At 47.2% G+C, this 14,583-nt stretch overlaps 1 protein-coding gene across 12 annotated transcripts in view; it reads right to left on the reverse strand.

The window, feature by feature from the left end:
- The window catches only part of suco (SUN domain containing ossification factor), a 131,102-nt gene that overhangs the window by 70,749 nt on the left and 45,770 nt on the right, over window positions 1-14,583 (reverse strand). For all 12 annotated transcript variants that reach the window (XR_011357546.1, XR_011357547.1, XR_011357544.1 and 9 more), the window contains exons 4-6: window positions 1,821-1,954; window positions 1,371-1,478; window positions 976-1,162 (exon numbers count right to left, since the gene is read on the reverse strand). Coding sequence is in view for 8 of the 12 variants with exons in the window: in XM_069937514.1 (XP_069793615.1) it covers window positions 976-1,162; window positions 1,371-1,478; window positions 1,821-1,954 (429 nt within the window). In the remaining 4 variants the exon portion in view is untranslated. The remainder of the gene's footprint in view (window positions 1-975; window positions 1,163-1,370; window positions 1,479-1,820; window positions 1,955-14,583) is intronic.

A 14,583-nucleotide genomic window follows, 5' to 3' on the forward strand; every position in this document is an offset into this window, starting at 1 on the left:
GCGATGTGTCAGTTAAGTCTATGAACTGACGGTGGCGGTTCGCAATACTGCGCTGTGCACCCACTACAATCCAATACATCTACATCAAGAAAAGTATTTAAGAGTGCAAATTGTAATACTAAATATTGTTTTTTGTAAAAATTATATTAAATTAGGTAAAGTTAACTTTAATCAGGTAATTCCCGTACTTACAAAATTTAAATTCGAACCCCAGTTACTGGCGCTGTAAGTGTTGCACTATCCACTGTGCTAACTGTGCCGCTGTCATAATTAACCCACCCTCAACCATGTTTATAGATAAATCCTGATTAAAATACCCAATACAGATAAAGGTTCTTACTATACAGGGATAGGGAGACACATTGGGAGTGCTGCCTGGACGCCGCCATTTTGTTCAAACATAACTTTATTGAAACAGCTGCTGCAGCCAGGGCACTGCACTGGCTGAAAGTTTACTCCCATCTTCAACAAGGGGTTGTGTGTTGCTTCGTAGGTCATTTTTAAAAAGTTTAAAATTCTGTGTAAAGTTTTATTTATTTTAATTTTTATTTATTTAGCTCTTTTTTAAACCAATTGTTTGGGTTTACAATTGATTTAATTCTGGATATTGGAGATTCTATTGTACTTTCAATTCTGTTCTGCGATGAATTATCTGCACCCGATATGCAAGACATATTTGTGACAGGAAAAAAAAAGCATGGAATTCCCATTTAAGGGTCCTGACCCAAAATATGAAATTATCATTTCTACCCATGGACGCTGCCTGACTTGCTGAGTTCCTACAGCAGCTCACTGTTCACTCAAGATTCCAGCATCTTGAGTCTTTGTGTTTCTAGGATTAGAACCAATTTAAAAATAGCCTCTGAATTAATGTTGGCTTTAGATAAAGCATATGAGCACCCCAGAAACTATAAAATTTGACTAAACACAAAATTCACATAACCAATACAACGTTTTGCTGAATTTAATTCTTACCTCTGTCAACTCATCCTTCTGCAAGGCCTGCGTTGTGTTAGAATTGTGTTCTATTACTGGCTTCTCTTTGTCAGCTTCGGGCAGAACAGTCTTTGGACTCTCTGAAAGCTCTGGTTCAGAACTGAAATTGGGCACTTTTCCCTTGCCATTTGAAAAAGGTTCCTCATCATTAGGTTTTTCCTGAGGCCTACAGTAAAGGAAGAGATTTCGAATTCATCATTGTACAGCAGAATCACAGTAGCTGTAGGTACATTTTCTATTTCTGTTATGATCATTTCTTGAAGTACTTGCGTAATGAGAAGCAAGCAGTCTGAAGCAATTCAGCCACAGCGCATCTAGTACAATAGAAAAAAAAAACACCTTGCAAAGCCATACAAGCCTTGAACAGCACTCACCTTTCAGGCAGACTAGTGTATGATAGATGTTTGCTTTGAGTAGCTGCCTCACTTTCCTCTCCAGCATCACTTATTATGGGAATATCATCACTGGTATTTTCTATTGCACTAAGAAAAAAAATGACACTGTTTTACATGTTGCTTCATTCTGAAGAACTTACTTTAACCTTCCTGAACAATTTTAAATAAGACAATCAAAAATAATACATCCCCAACTAATCAGTTTTTTTAATTAAATATACAAAATTTTGCTTTCAGAATAGTTAAGTACAGATACTTTATCATTCTAAATGCTTCTCATATCCAAGTTGTACTGCGAAGAATTTTATCATTTTAGTCAAACCAGATAATCCTTTAAGCAGCTAAGAGCAAATTTGACATTATTTTGATTTAAATTTCAGTAAACAATCAGAGACTCAAGTAGGTCATCAGAAAGTGCAGTGCACTTACCTATGAGAAGTATGCTCTGAGGTAGACGGACTGGAAGTGTTTTCAATGCTAGTCGCTACATGAGGTGGTTCCACTAGTTTGAAAGAAGGTTCCAGTCCAGCTTCAGGAAAATCAGACTCTTCAGATTTCATATGCTATACATAAAGAAAATGGTTCTTGTTCAAAAGGCAAAATTAAGTTTAAAATTGAAGGTTCAGTTCAAATGCAATAGACACTTAATACTTCCATCAATTCAAACAGTTCCAACATTTCACAAAGTTCTCATTTACTTAAATGAACCTCTATTGCCTTAACATTTCAGGTTTTGTGGAACTTATACAATGCATCGCAACCAATTAATTCATGAGGAGAGAGAGTTACACACTGTGATAGGACAGACCTATCACCAATGTATATAGTTACAGTATCTAGAGTGTAATGACTGTGCGTACAGCAATTGGCTGAGAGCTTAGCCACGCTTACTGTCTGGGCCTTAAAGGGTTGTGTGGGTGGGCTGCCCCTTTTGGGTTCGGTGTCTCCGTGACGTCAGACATTGCCGTGCAGGGGAGCTCTCGCTCTCATTGGACGAGAGCTCTGGGGAAGAAGGGTTTGAATGGGATAGTGGCGGTTAGGCTTCACCCGAGGCACTGTGTTTGCCGGCGGCCATTTTAGACCAACAGACTGCAGCAAAGTGGCCGTTTTTAAGACACTTCTGGCACCTGGCTTTTCTTGCTGGGCACTGAGACCTGCTGTGCTTGTCCGTCCCGCAGAAATAACATTTTGGGTTCGCAGGGGTCAGTGTAGCAGCAACCGACAGACCGTCAGTATCTCGGGGGGTGGTAGGGTAGAAGGGCACTCTACTCACATCAGAACGTGGGGTCCAGTCCCTAGAAAGCTCGTTTGACTTTAAGGCTGCATCCTCCATTGTGATTGCAATCCAGGCCACGTCCTTTAGTTTTTCTACCCCTTGTTCGAGCAAGCGCAGCCTCACTTCGTTCGCTCGGAGCCCGGCCACATAGGCATCCCGGACGAGATCATTTGTGATCTCGGCAGCAGTTTTGTCCACACTGTTACAGTCCTTGCCCAACGCCTTTACTACTTGTAAATATGCCCTGCTGGACTCGCCGGGCTGTTGCTTCCTCGACGCAAGCACGAGCCGGGCATGGACTCTGTTCATTGGTTGATCGTACAGTTCGTTCAGTACCTTTATGGCTGCAGTGTAAGTGGTCTCATCCTGGATATTCTCGTAGACTCTCAAGGACACCATAAACAGCAATGCTGTTAGACGCTGGTTATCCTCCTCCACCTCAATGACCCTTAGTAAGTTTTCAAAGTTCATCAGCCAGAACTTAAAGGCTTTGAAGGCTGTAGCTGACTGTGGGTCAATGTCACGTTTTTCTGGTCAAGTCAGACGCTCCATCCCTTTTTAAAAAAATTTTTTTTTTTTTTTTTTTTTAAATTCTTTTTGCTAATAAAATTGTAGAGCTCGTCGAAAGAACCAAAGACTTGTTGATCCAAACCAAGGCTTTTATTAGCAAAAGACAGGAGCTCTTCAGAGGTGGCCGACCAGTCCGGAATGATCCGACCTGGCTAGGGACACAACCCTTCAAGTCCCAGACAGTAGGCATGGCTAAGCTCTCAGCCAATCGCTGTAAGCACAGTCATTACACTCTAGATACTGTAACTATATACATTGGTGATAGGTCTGTACTATCACACACACAGGTTAGGGAGAAGAGATTAAAAAGCAGCATTTGAAGGGCTCAACATTTTAGTGGACCAATTGATTTGTGAGGAGAGAGAGTTCCACACATATCGGGAAGATATTACAAAGGAGTGTTTGAGGGGCTTAGACCAATTAAATTGCAATTCATTAGCAGGAATAAATAAAAATGAAGCAGGCACAAGTGGAATGGCCATTATGTGAGTGGGGCAATGCAGGAATTTGAGGAGTTGGTTGGAAAGGTCCAGTGCAGAAATGGAAATTTGAGGTTTTGGCTTGAGAGCCTTTAGTTAGCAGAGGCCACAGTGGAGGTGTAAAAGTTGAGGCAAGGCAAGGACAGGTTTTTCAAACTCTTTCCTCTTTAATAGTTGAATGGCAGAAAGGTTAGGGACATGCTCCTCGTGCAAAATATGGATGGTTAGGGAAGCCAACTGTAACCCTGATAACTTCATCTGCGAGAAGTGCATCCAACTGCAGCTCCTTACAGACAATGTAAGGAGAATGAGTGGGTGACAGACAGGAGTTATAGGGACACAATCAGAGAGGCCAGATGAGGTAGCTGGGTGATAAGTGAGGGAAAAGGAATAGACAAGTAATGCAGGGTACCCCTGCGGCCATTCCCCTCAGCAACAAGTAAACTGTTGATGGGGATGAACGATCTAGACCAGGCAGCAGCCAAAATAATAGCACCGTGGTTATCTCTGAGCCTCAGAAGGGGTGAAGTCAGAAAGCACCATAGTCAGGAAGCACCATAGTCAGGAAGCACCATAGTCAGGAAGCACCATAGTCAGGAAGCACCATAGTCAGGAAGCACCATAGTCAGGAAGCACCATAGTCAGGAGACTCAAAAGTCAAGGGAGCAGATAGAAGATTCAACAGCCGCAAAAGAGACCAACATTGTGTGTTACCTCCAGGGTGCTCAGGTCCAGGACGTCTCTGAGCAGATATAGAATATTCATAAGAGGAAGGTGAGCAGCCAGAGGTCATAGTACATATTGGCATAAACAACATCAGCAGGAGTGGGGTAGAGGACAAGCAAAGTAAGTTTAAGGAGTTTGAAAAGAGCCTGAAGAACAGGACCTCCAAGCTGGTAATCTCTAGATTATTCCTGATGCCACAAGCTAGGGATGGTCAGAACAGGAAGTTAGTGCAGACAAATGTGCAGCTGAACAGATGGTACAGAGAACAGGGCTTCAAGTTCATGGATCATTGGAACCTTCTCTGGGAAGGGGTGACCTGCACCTGAATCCAAGGGGAACCAATAACCCAGCAGGGAGATTTGATAAATACTTTTTTTTGGGGGGGATGTTATGGAATTAAACTAGAATCACAGGGGGTTGTGAAGTGGGAATCAAAGTGAAGAGGTGGTTGGCACACAAATGGGACAGTTGTTATAGAGTTTGTGTGGGTTTGGGTTTGGGTTAGGTCAGACAATAGCTCTCGGACACCTCCCACAGAACCCCACCATGGCATATCAAGCCACTGTCTCCAACATCATCTCCAACCTCATCACCTCTGGTCACCTCCCTCCCACAGCTGCCAACCTCTGTCTCCCATCCCTACACTGCTCACACCTACCTCCTACCTAAACCCAACCATCCAGGTAACCCATTGTTTCTGCTTGCTCTTGAACCACTTAACTAGTTTAATCTTGCCTTGACTCAATCTTTTCTCCCCTAGTCCAATCCCTCCCAACCTACATCCGCAATACCTCACATGCCCTCCAACTCTTTAATGAGTTCAGATTCCCAGAACTGGACTTCATGATGGATATCCGATCCCTTTATACCTTCATTCCCCATACAGAAGGTCTTAAAGCACTTTGCTTCTTTCTGGACCAGAGACCTGACCAGTCACCCTCTACCACCACCCTCCTCTGACTGGCAGAATGTGTCCTCACTTTAAACAACTTCTTTAACTCATTTCACTTCATCCAAATTAAGGGAGTAGACATAAGTACCCACATGGGTCCCAGCTACATTTGCCTATTTGTGGACTTTGTGGATCAATCCATGCTTCAAGCCTACACAGGAAAGACCTCTCAACTCGTCCTTCAGTATCAATGACAACATCAGGGCTGCATCATGCACCCATGATGAGCAGCTGGTTAACTTAATGCACTTTGTGGCTAACTTCCACCCTGATCTCAAACTCACCTGGTCCATCTCTGAAAACACTTTCCCTTCCTCGATCTATCTCCATCTCGGTAGACAAGCTTTCCACCGACATATATTACAAACTTCAACTCCCACAACTACTTTGACTACACTTCCTCACACTGTCCCCTGCAAGGATTCTATCCCCTGAGTCAATTTCTCCATCTTCGCTGCATCTGTTCCCAAGAGGAGGTTTTCTAGTCTTGATCTTCTGAAATATCTGCCTTCTTCCACAAATGTGGCTTACCCTCCATCACCATCAATTCAGCCCTCCCCTACATCTCCTCTATTTCCTGTTCATCTGCCCTGGCCCTGTCTGCCCTAGACACAACAAACATTCTCACCTACCACCCCACCAGCCTCTGCATCCAACACATTATCCTCTGGAATTTTCAGCACTTACAATAGGGTCCCACTACCAGACAGATCTTCCAGTCTCCACCTTCTGTAGGGACTGCTCCCTCCCCGCCCCACCAACCGCCCGCCCCACCAACCGCCCGCCCCACCAACCGCCCGCCCCACCAACCGCCCGCCCCACCAACCGCCCGCCCCACCAACCGCCCGCCCCACCAACCGCCCGCCCCACCAACCGCCCGCCCCACCAACCGCCCGCCCCACCAACCGCCCGCCCCACCAACCGCCCGCCCCACCAACCGCCCGCCCCACCAACCGCCCGCCCCACCAACCGCCCGCCCCACCAACCGCCCGCCCCACCAACCGCCCGCCCCACCAACCGCCCGCCCCACCAACCGCCCGCCCCACCAACCGCCCGCCCCACCAACCGCCCGCCCCACCAACCGCCCGCCCCACCAACCGCCCGCCCCACCAACCGCCCGCCCCACCAACCGCCCGCCCCACCAACCGCCCGCCCCACCAACCGCCCGCCCCACCAACCGCCCGCCCCACCAACCGCCCGCCCCACCAACCGCCCGCCCCACCAACCGCCCGCCCCACCAACCGCCCGCCCCACCAACCGCCCGCCCCACCAACCGCCCGCCCCACCAACCGCCCGCCCCACCAACCGCCCGCCCCACCAACCGCCCGCCCCACCAACCGCCCGCCCCACCAACCGCCCGCCCCACCAACCGCCCGCCCCACCAACCGCCCGCCCCACCAACCGCCCGCCCCACCAACCGCCCGCCCCACCAACCGCCCGCCCCACCAACCGCCCGCCCCACCAACCGCCCGCCCCACCAACCGCCCGCCCCACCAACCGCCCGCCCCACCAACCGCCCGCCCCACCAACCGCCCGCCCCACCAACCGCCCGCCCCACCAACCGCCCGCCCCACCAACCGCCCGCCCCACCAACCGCCCGCCCCACCAACCGCCCGCCCCACCAACCGCCCGCCCCACCAACCGCCCGCCCCACCAACCGCCCGCCCCACCAACCGCCCGCCCCACCAACCGCCCGCCCCACCAACCGCCCGCCCCACCAACCGCCCGCCCCACCAACCGCCCGCCCCACCAACCGCCCGCCCCACCAACCGCCCGCCCCACCAACCGCCCGCCCCACCAACCGCCCGCCCCACCAACCGCCCGCCCCACCAACCGCCCGCCCCACCAACCGCCCGCCCCACCAACCGCCCGCCCCACCAACCGCCCGCCCCACCAACCGCCCGCCCCACCAACCGCCCGCCCCACCAACCGCCCGCCCCACCAACCGCCCGCCCCACCAACCGCCCGCCCCACCAACCGCCCGCCCCACCAACCGCCCGCCCCACCAACCGCCCGCCCCACCAACCGCCCGCCCCACCAACCGCCCGCCCCACCAACCGCCCGCCCCGGCACCTTACTCTATGGCCGGAGGAGGTGACACACTTGCGCCCATACCCCACTCCTTCACTACAGTTCAGGGACCAAAACAGGCCCTTCAAGTGAAGCACACTTCACTTGTGTATTTACTACATCCTGTGTTCCCTTCGAGATCTTCTCTACATTAAAGAGACTGGGTGCAGATTGGGAGATCACTTTACTGAGCACCTTCACTCCATCTGCACCAGTAACAGAGACCTCCCAGTAGCCAACTATTTTAGTTTTGTGTCACACTCCTGTACTCACACTATCCCAATAAGGCCACCCACAAATTAGAGGAACAGCTGATTTTCTGTCTGGGCATTCTCCAGCCAGATGGCATTAACATCAACTTTTCTGTTTTTAATTTTCTTTTTTATATACAATTATATAAAATTACTTATAGTGGATTGTATACTGTTTTTCTATTCTTTTCTTTGGCTTGGCTTCACGGACGAAGATTCATGGAGGTGTATGTCCACGTCTGCTGCAGGCTCGTTGGTGACTGACAAGTCCAATGGGGGACAGGCAGGCACAGTTGCAAGGGAAAATTCATTAGTTGGGGTTGGGTTTTGGGTTTTTCCTCCTTTGTCTTTTGTCAGTGAGGTGGGCTCTGCGGTCTTCTTCAAAGGAGGTTGCTGCCCGCCGAACTGTGAGGCGCCAAGATGCACGGTTGGAGGCGATATCAGCCCACTGGCAGTGGTCAATGTGGCAGGCACCAAGAGATTTCTTTAAGCAGTCCTTGTACCTCTTCTTTGGTGCACCTCTGTCTCGGTGGCCAGTGGAGAGCTCGCCATAGAACACGATCTTAGGAAGGCGATGATCCTCCATTCTGGAGCCGTGACCCACCCAGCGCAGTTTTTCGATTAATGATTTTTTTTTTTAAATAAAGTTTTCAAAAAACCCAACTTTTCCAGTTTCTGCTAACCTGCTTTTCCCCTTCCCTATTCTCCTCCCCCCTTCTCTATTCCCCAAGCTATCCCTCCTCCCCATGATTGCTAATGAACCCTCCCTTTTCCACTTATCACCTCCTGCCTTTGTGACTACACCTTCAACCCCCACCCAACACTTATTTGGATGCCTGCCAACATTTTTTCCCCATACCTTGAAGGGCTTAAGCCTGAAACATCAGTTATGTATTTTTACCTTTGCTATATAAAGGACACTGCTTGACTTGCTGAGTTTCTCCAGCATTGTGTTTTTCCTTTTTTCTTTAAAAAAAAATCAGCTTGTCACTTCAAAGAATTCCAAAATGTTTGTCAAGCAAAATTTTCCCTCAAGGTGATCATCCTTTGTGATCTACCTAGTCAGGTGCCTCCATGTACTCAGTAATGTCATCCATGACAATCTTCCCAACCATGAATGTCAGGCGAACCAGTCTACAATTTCCCTTCTACTGCCACCTTCCCTTCTTGAACAGTGGGGTGACTTTAACGATTTTCTAGTCCTCTGGCACCATTCCAGAATTTATCGATTCCTGAAAGATCATTACCAATGCCTCTGCAACCTCTACTACTACTTTCAAAACCCGAGAACACAATCCATCTGGTCCAGGAGACGTATCCACCCTTGGATCATTCTACTTTCTGAGTACCTTGTCTCTTTCAATAGTACAAGTACACGATCCTTTATCCGGACATCTAAAATCTAAAAAGCTCCAAAATCCAGACAGTTGGGGGAAACGGCTGGGTGAGGTCATTGAGGGACCGACGGTTGGGGGACCGGAAGGGAGTGGATACGGCAGCACAATTCAGGTGGGCTTTCCGAAATCCAGAAAAATCAGAAATTCAGCACACACTGTCCCCCAAGGGTTCTGGATAAAGGACTGTGCACCTATAACTGTACTCACTTCCCTGATACCCCGAGACATCTGGTACACTGCTTATGTCTTCATCAGTGATGTAAAATATTCATTTAATTCCTCTGCCATCTCCTTGCCTTCCATTACTTCATCTGCTCCTTCCTTTCAAGTTGTTAGAGGATTAAGTTTTTAAAAACTTGCAGAAGGTAACCTATCTTCCCTCTAATTTTTGCTTCCTCATAAAACTTGTTCTGCTTTTCCATTAGCTTTGTCTTCCCTTGTCAGCCAGTTGCAATTTTTTCCATATTTGAATTTATCTGATTTTGTATTATTTATGCTGCATCTTAATTTCTTGAAGAAACTCTGCAGTCTTCCCTGTTAATGCCTCTTCCAATCTACTTTTGCCAGTTCCCCCTCATGCCACTGTAATTCCCTTTACTCCACTGGAATGCTGGTACATCTGACCAGTTTCTCAAATTGAACTCAATCATGTGTTCACTGTCCCCTAATTCTTCCTCTATTCTAAGCCAGTGGTTTCCACTCACTATCACTATGGCATAGGTAGCTGATAGCCTCAAATGCTTCAGTCTTCTAGAAAGTACAGTCGCTGTTGCACCTTCCTGACAAATGAGGTGTTGAGTGTCCACAATATGTCACTAGTTAAGTGAACTCTAAGGAACTTGGTGCTCCACTCTCTCTCCAATCCAGAGTTGTTGAGATGTAGTGGAGGGTGATCATTCCCGGTCCTCCTCAAGTCCACAATCATCTCTCTTGTCCATGATGAGACTCATGCTCTTATTCTCACACCTTTTCATGAGATTTTCCACATCTTCTCTGTAGTGCAACATCATTGTTGCTGAAGCCAAATACTGTTGTCATCTGCAAACTTGTGACACTGTTGGAACTGGGTCTGCCAATGCAGTCGTGGGTCAGTAGCATGAACAGGAATGGGCTGAACATATAACCCTGAGGTACACCAGCATGACAGTGGTTAATCTTCTACTGCCAACCCAGACAGACTGTGGTGTGAAATATAAAGTGTCACAATCACTACTCTGGAGACAAAGTCTTGGAGAACAGGTTCAGCTTTATTTCGAGTCTGCAGAGTAGGATGTCCCTGGTCTGGAGACACACCAGAGGTTCAGAATCATCACTCCTTTGTACAGTCCCGCACTCAACATCACCCCACCTTCATTTACCTTCTTCCAATCAGAATCCCAATACATTACAACATTTTCCTTCTCCCTTCCATCAATCCAGGTATCACTCAGTTCCTCTCGCTTCATACATTGCATGTTATGTTAATTAGTTCATTCCCTCCTTAGGGGCATCCAAGTTAATATTCATGTCTCTATTAAGCAAGTGCAGTACTAGATTATAGACTACCTTAGGTCATTGTACCAGCCTGAACCAGATCCTTGCATCCTTGGGGCTTGAGATAAGAAGGGGCCCACTAGCTAGTGCTGTCTACTCTCAAGCTCTAATCTACATACTTTACATTCCATCACTTTTCACAGAATGGTGCGAGTTTAATCACTTCAACCATTTTTCATAGTGGTCTTTCTGTTAGAAAGTCTCGAATCCAGTTATAGAGAGGGATGTGGAGTACCAGTGAGGACAGCTTCTCCACCAGCCTCTGGGGACTGATCGCATTAAACATTGAATAGGTCAATGAACAGCAAGCAGCCTAGAGTATGAGGCATCGTTCTCCAGGTGGGTCAGGATGGAATCAAGGGACAAGGTAATGGCATCGAAGGTTATAGGTCTGAGTGAGAAAATGGATGATCTCATGATTAAATGGCAGGGCAGACTAGATGGGATGAATAGTTCATTTCTGCTCCTATCTCTTGTGGTGAAACATTAAAATAAAACTTTTAAAGCTGGTCTCTTACTTTAAAACCTAATACCTTGGGTATTAGATTTCTACCCAATCCAAATCAGTTTTCTTTTTTCAGAGTACTGAAATAAATGGAGGCATAGTATCTTCTACCTGATTGCATAATCTGGATTATTGAATCTGGCCCAAATGTAATCACTGGAAAAGTTTATTTTCCGAATTTATTTTTCACAATCTCAGCATCATTGACGACACCAACATTTATTGGTCAACTTATTGACCACCTTGTAAAGATCCTGGTCAGTCTCTTCAATTTTTGCTGCTATTAGATAGGCAATTTCAGGATTTGAGGCCCTTTTATAGAGTGAAAAACATGGTTTGTAAAGGCAGAGATTTTCCACTCTTGCGTCATAGAACTTACAATCATAAATGCTCTGTGAGAAGTTCCAAGGCACCGACTCCAATCCCTCTTCAAACTAGTGTCAGAGGTGGTGCGAAGCGCTCTGTCATGCATCATAAAGATACTGCCGCTGCAAGTGACTGGCTAGGTGTGGGTGATTGGTGCTGGCACTAGGGCTCCCTCCTGCCACCCAAAATGTACTCTACCCATCCCCCCCTCCACCCCTTTGTCCTTCACCAAGGCTGCTGAGAAGCAGGAGGGCAGCAAGGAGCCAGAGACCCAGTGGGAGCCCGCCGAGCCGTCATGGCCAGAGGGTGAAGAGACCTGGCTGCTGAACACGGCCCAGGAGGAAGGAGGACAGATGCTGAGGAGTGGAAACAGAGAAGCAAAGCCAGGGAGTCCGATGGATGCAAGAGGGGAGCAAAGAGCCAGAGGAGCAGTGCCCTGAAGGAGATCGCAAAAGAGATCAAAAAAATGGAATCAAACCCCCAAATGAGTCCTCGGGAGAAGGTGATGAGCTGTATAAATTCTGGGATTACTGGTAGGAGGTTCCAGGGTCCCATTGAGGGGAAGCCCCAATGTAGCCCTCCAGAGGAAGAGGTGTAGCAGAAAATGTCCAGGACAACCAGCAGGAGGGCCCCAATTCCTGATGAGGGGCTGGGGCAGAGAGAGAGCAGCCAGAGCCAGAGGAGGAAGGCCTCCAAGAAGAGCCCCTGTAGCACTTCATTCGTGCCAAAAATCCAGAAGGCCTGCCAGGGTGCAGCATCCCAGCTGAGGAGGAGCAAGACTGAGTTACCTCCATTGGGGGTGGGATCAGGCAGCAGTGGCCTACCTTCATTGAGGGTGGGGTCCAAGGCTGGCTGCACTGACCTAGTTTTGGTAAAGTTGGGGTCTGAAAACGATAGCAACAATGCCAATCTACCTCCGCTGGGGGTGGGATCAGGTGACAGAGATCTACCTTTGCTGAAGGGGAGGTCCAAGTCTGGCTGCACTCTCCTGGCTTCGTGGAAGTCAAGGTCTCAAAAAGTAAGCAATGATACAGTTATGCCGCTACATGAGGTACATAGGAACATAGGAAGTAAGAACAGGAGTAGGCCAAAAATGGCCCATCGAGCCTGCTCCGCCATTCAATACAATCATGGCTGATCTAATTTATGACCTAACTCCACCTACCTGCCTTCTCCCCATATCCCTTAATTCCTCTATCATGTAAAAATTTATCTTACCAAATTTTAAATATGTTTAATGAGGCAGCCTCAACCACTTCCCTGGTTAGAGAATTCCAAACATTCACTACTCTCTGGGAAAAACTATTTTTCCTCATCTGTCCTAAATCTACTGCCCCGAATCTTGAGACTGTGTCCTCTCGTTTTAGTTTCAAAAAACTTTCCTACATCTATCCTATCCATACTCTTCATAATCCTATATGTTTCTATAAGATCTCCTCTCATTCTTCTGAACTCGAGCGAATACAATCCAAGACAATTTAATCTTTCATCATAAGTCAACCCCTTCATCCCAGGGATCAACCTAATAAGCCTCCTCTGGACCGTCTCCAATGCCAGTATATCCTTCCTCAAATATGGAGAACAGAACTGGACACAGTACTCCAGGTGCGGTCTCACCAGTACCTTATACAGTTTCAGCATTACCTCCCTACTCCTGAATTCAATTCCTCTAGCGATGAAGGCCAACATTCCATTTACCTTCTTAATAACCTGCTGCACCTGCAACCTAACTTTTTGCGATTCATGCACAAGCACTCCCAAGTCCCTCTGCACAACAGCATGCTGTAGTTTTTCACCCTTTAAATAATATTCAGCTCTTTTATTTTTCTTGCCAAAGTGGATAACCTCACACTTACTAACATTGTACTCCATCTGCCAGACCTTTGCCCATTCGTCCAGCTTAACTATATCCCCCTGCAGCCTCTCCACATCCTCATTACAATTTGCTCTTCCACTCAATTTGGTGTCATCCACAAACTTGGCTACACCACATTTTGTCCCCTCCTCCAAGTCATCAATGTAAATGATGAACAGTTGTGGGCCTAACACTGACCCCTGCGGCTCCCCACTTACCACTCTCTGCCAACCTGAAAAACTCCCATTTATCCCAACTCTCTGCCTCCTGTCAGACAACCAATTTTCAATCCAGGCCAATATACTTCCCCAGACTCCACTTTCCTGTAACTTACTGAGAAGTCTCTTGTGTGGCACCTTATCAAACACTTTCTGGAAATCCAAATATACAACATCAACCTGTTCCCCTCTATCCACCACACCCATTATATCCTCAAAGAATCCTAACAAGTTTGTCAAACAAGATCTTCCCTTTCTAAAACCATGCTGCGTCTGCCTTATTGAACCCTTACGTTCCAAGTTTCACTATTTCATCTTTAATGACGGCTTCAAGCATTATTCCAACTACAGACATTAAGCTAATTGGCCGATAATTTCCAGTCTTCTGCCTACATCCCTTCTTAAAAAGTGGCGTGACATTTGCTGTCTTCAAGTCTGCCGGGACCTGCCCAGAATCCAAGGAATTTTGGTATATGACCACCAATGCATCAACTATAACTTCTGCCATTTCCTTCAGAACCCTTGGATGCATATCATCAGGACCAGGTGATTTATCTGGCTTTAGCCCCATTAGTTTCTCCATCACTACTTCCTTTGTAACAACTATTTTATCAAGGGCCTCCCCAACATTCACATCCTTAACTCTGCACTTGGGCATGCTAGACGTTTCTTCCACCGTGAAGACTGACAAAATATTTGTTTAATGCCTTGGCCATTTCCTCATTTTTTGCTACCAGTTTTCCTTTCTCATCTTCCAAGAGTCCTATGTTAACTCTGGCCACCCTCTTCCGTTTTATAGATTTATAAAATTTTTTGCTTTCTGTTTTTATATTTTGTGCCAATTTACTTTCATAATCCTTTTTCCCATTTCTTATTACCCACTTTGTAACCCCTTGTTGTCTCTTAAAGTTTTCCCAATCTTCCAGTTTCCCACTGCTCTTTGCAGGTTTGTACACCTGCGCCTTCAATTTTATACTCTCCTTTATTTCCTTTG

This window comes from Narcine bancroftii, chromosome 5, assembly GCF_036971445.1.
Source record: "Narcine bancroftii isolate sNarBan1 chromosome 5, sNarBan1.hap1, whole genome shotgun sequence".
NCBI lineage: Eukaryota > Metazoa > Chordata > Chondrichthyes > Torpediniformes > Narcinidae > Narcine > Narcine bancroftii.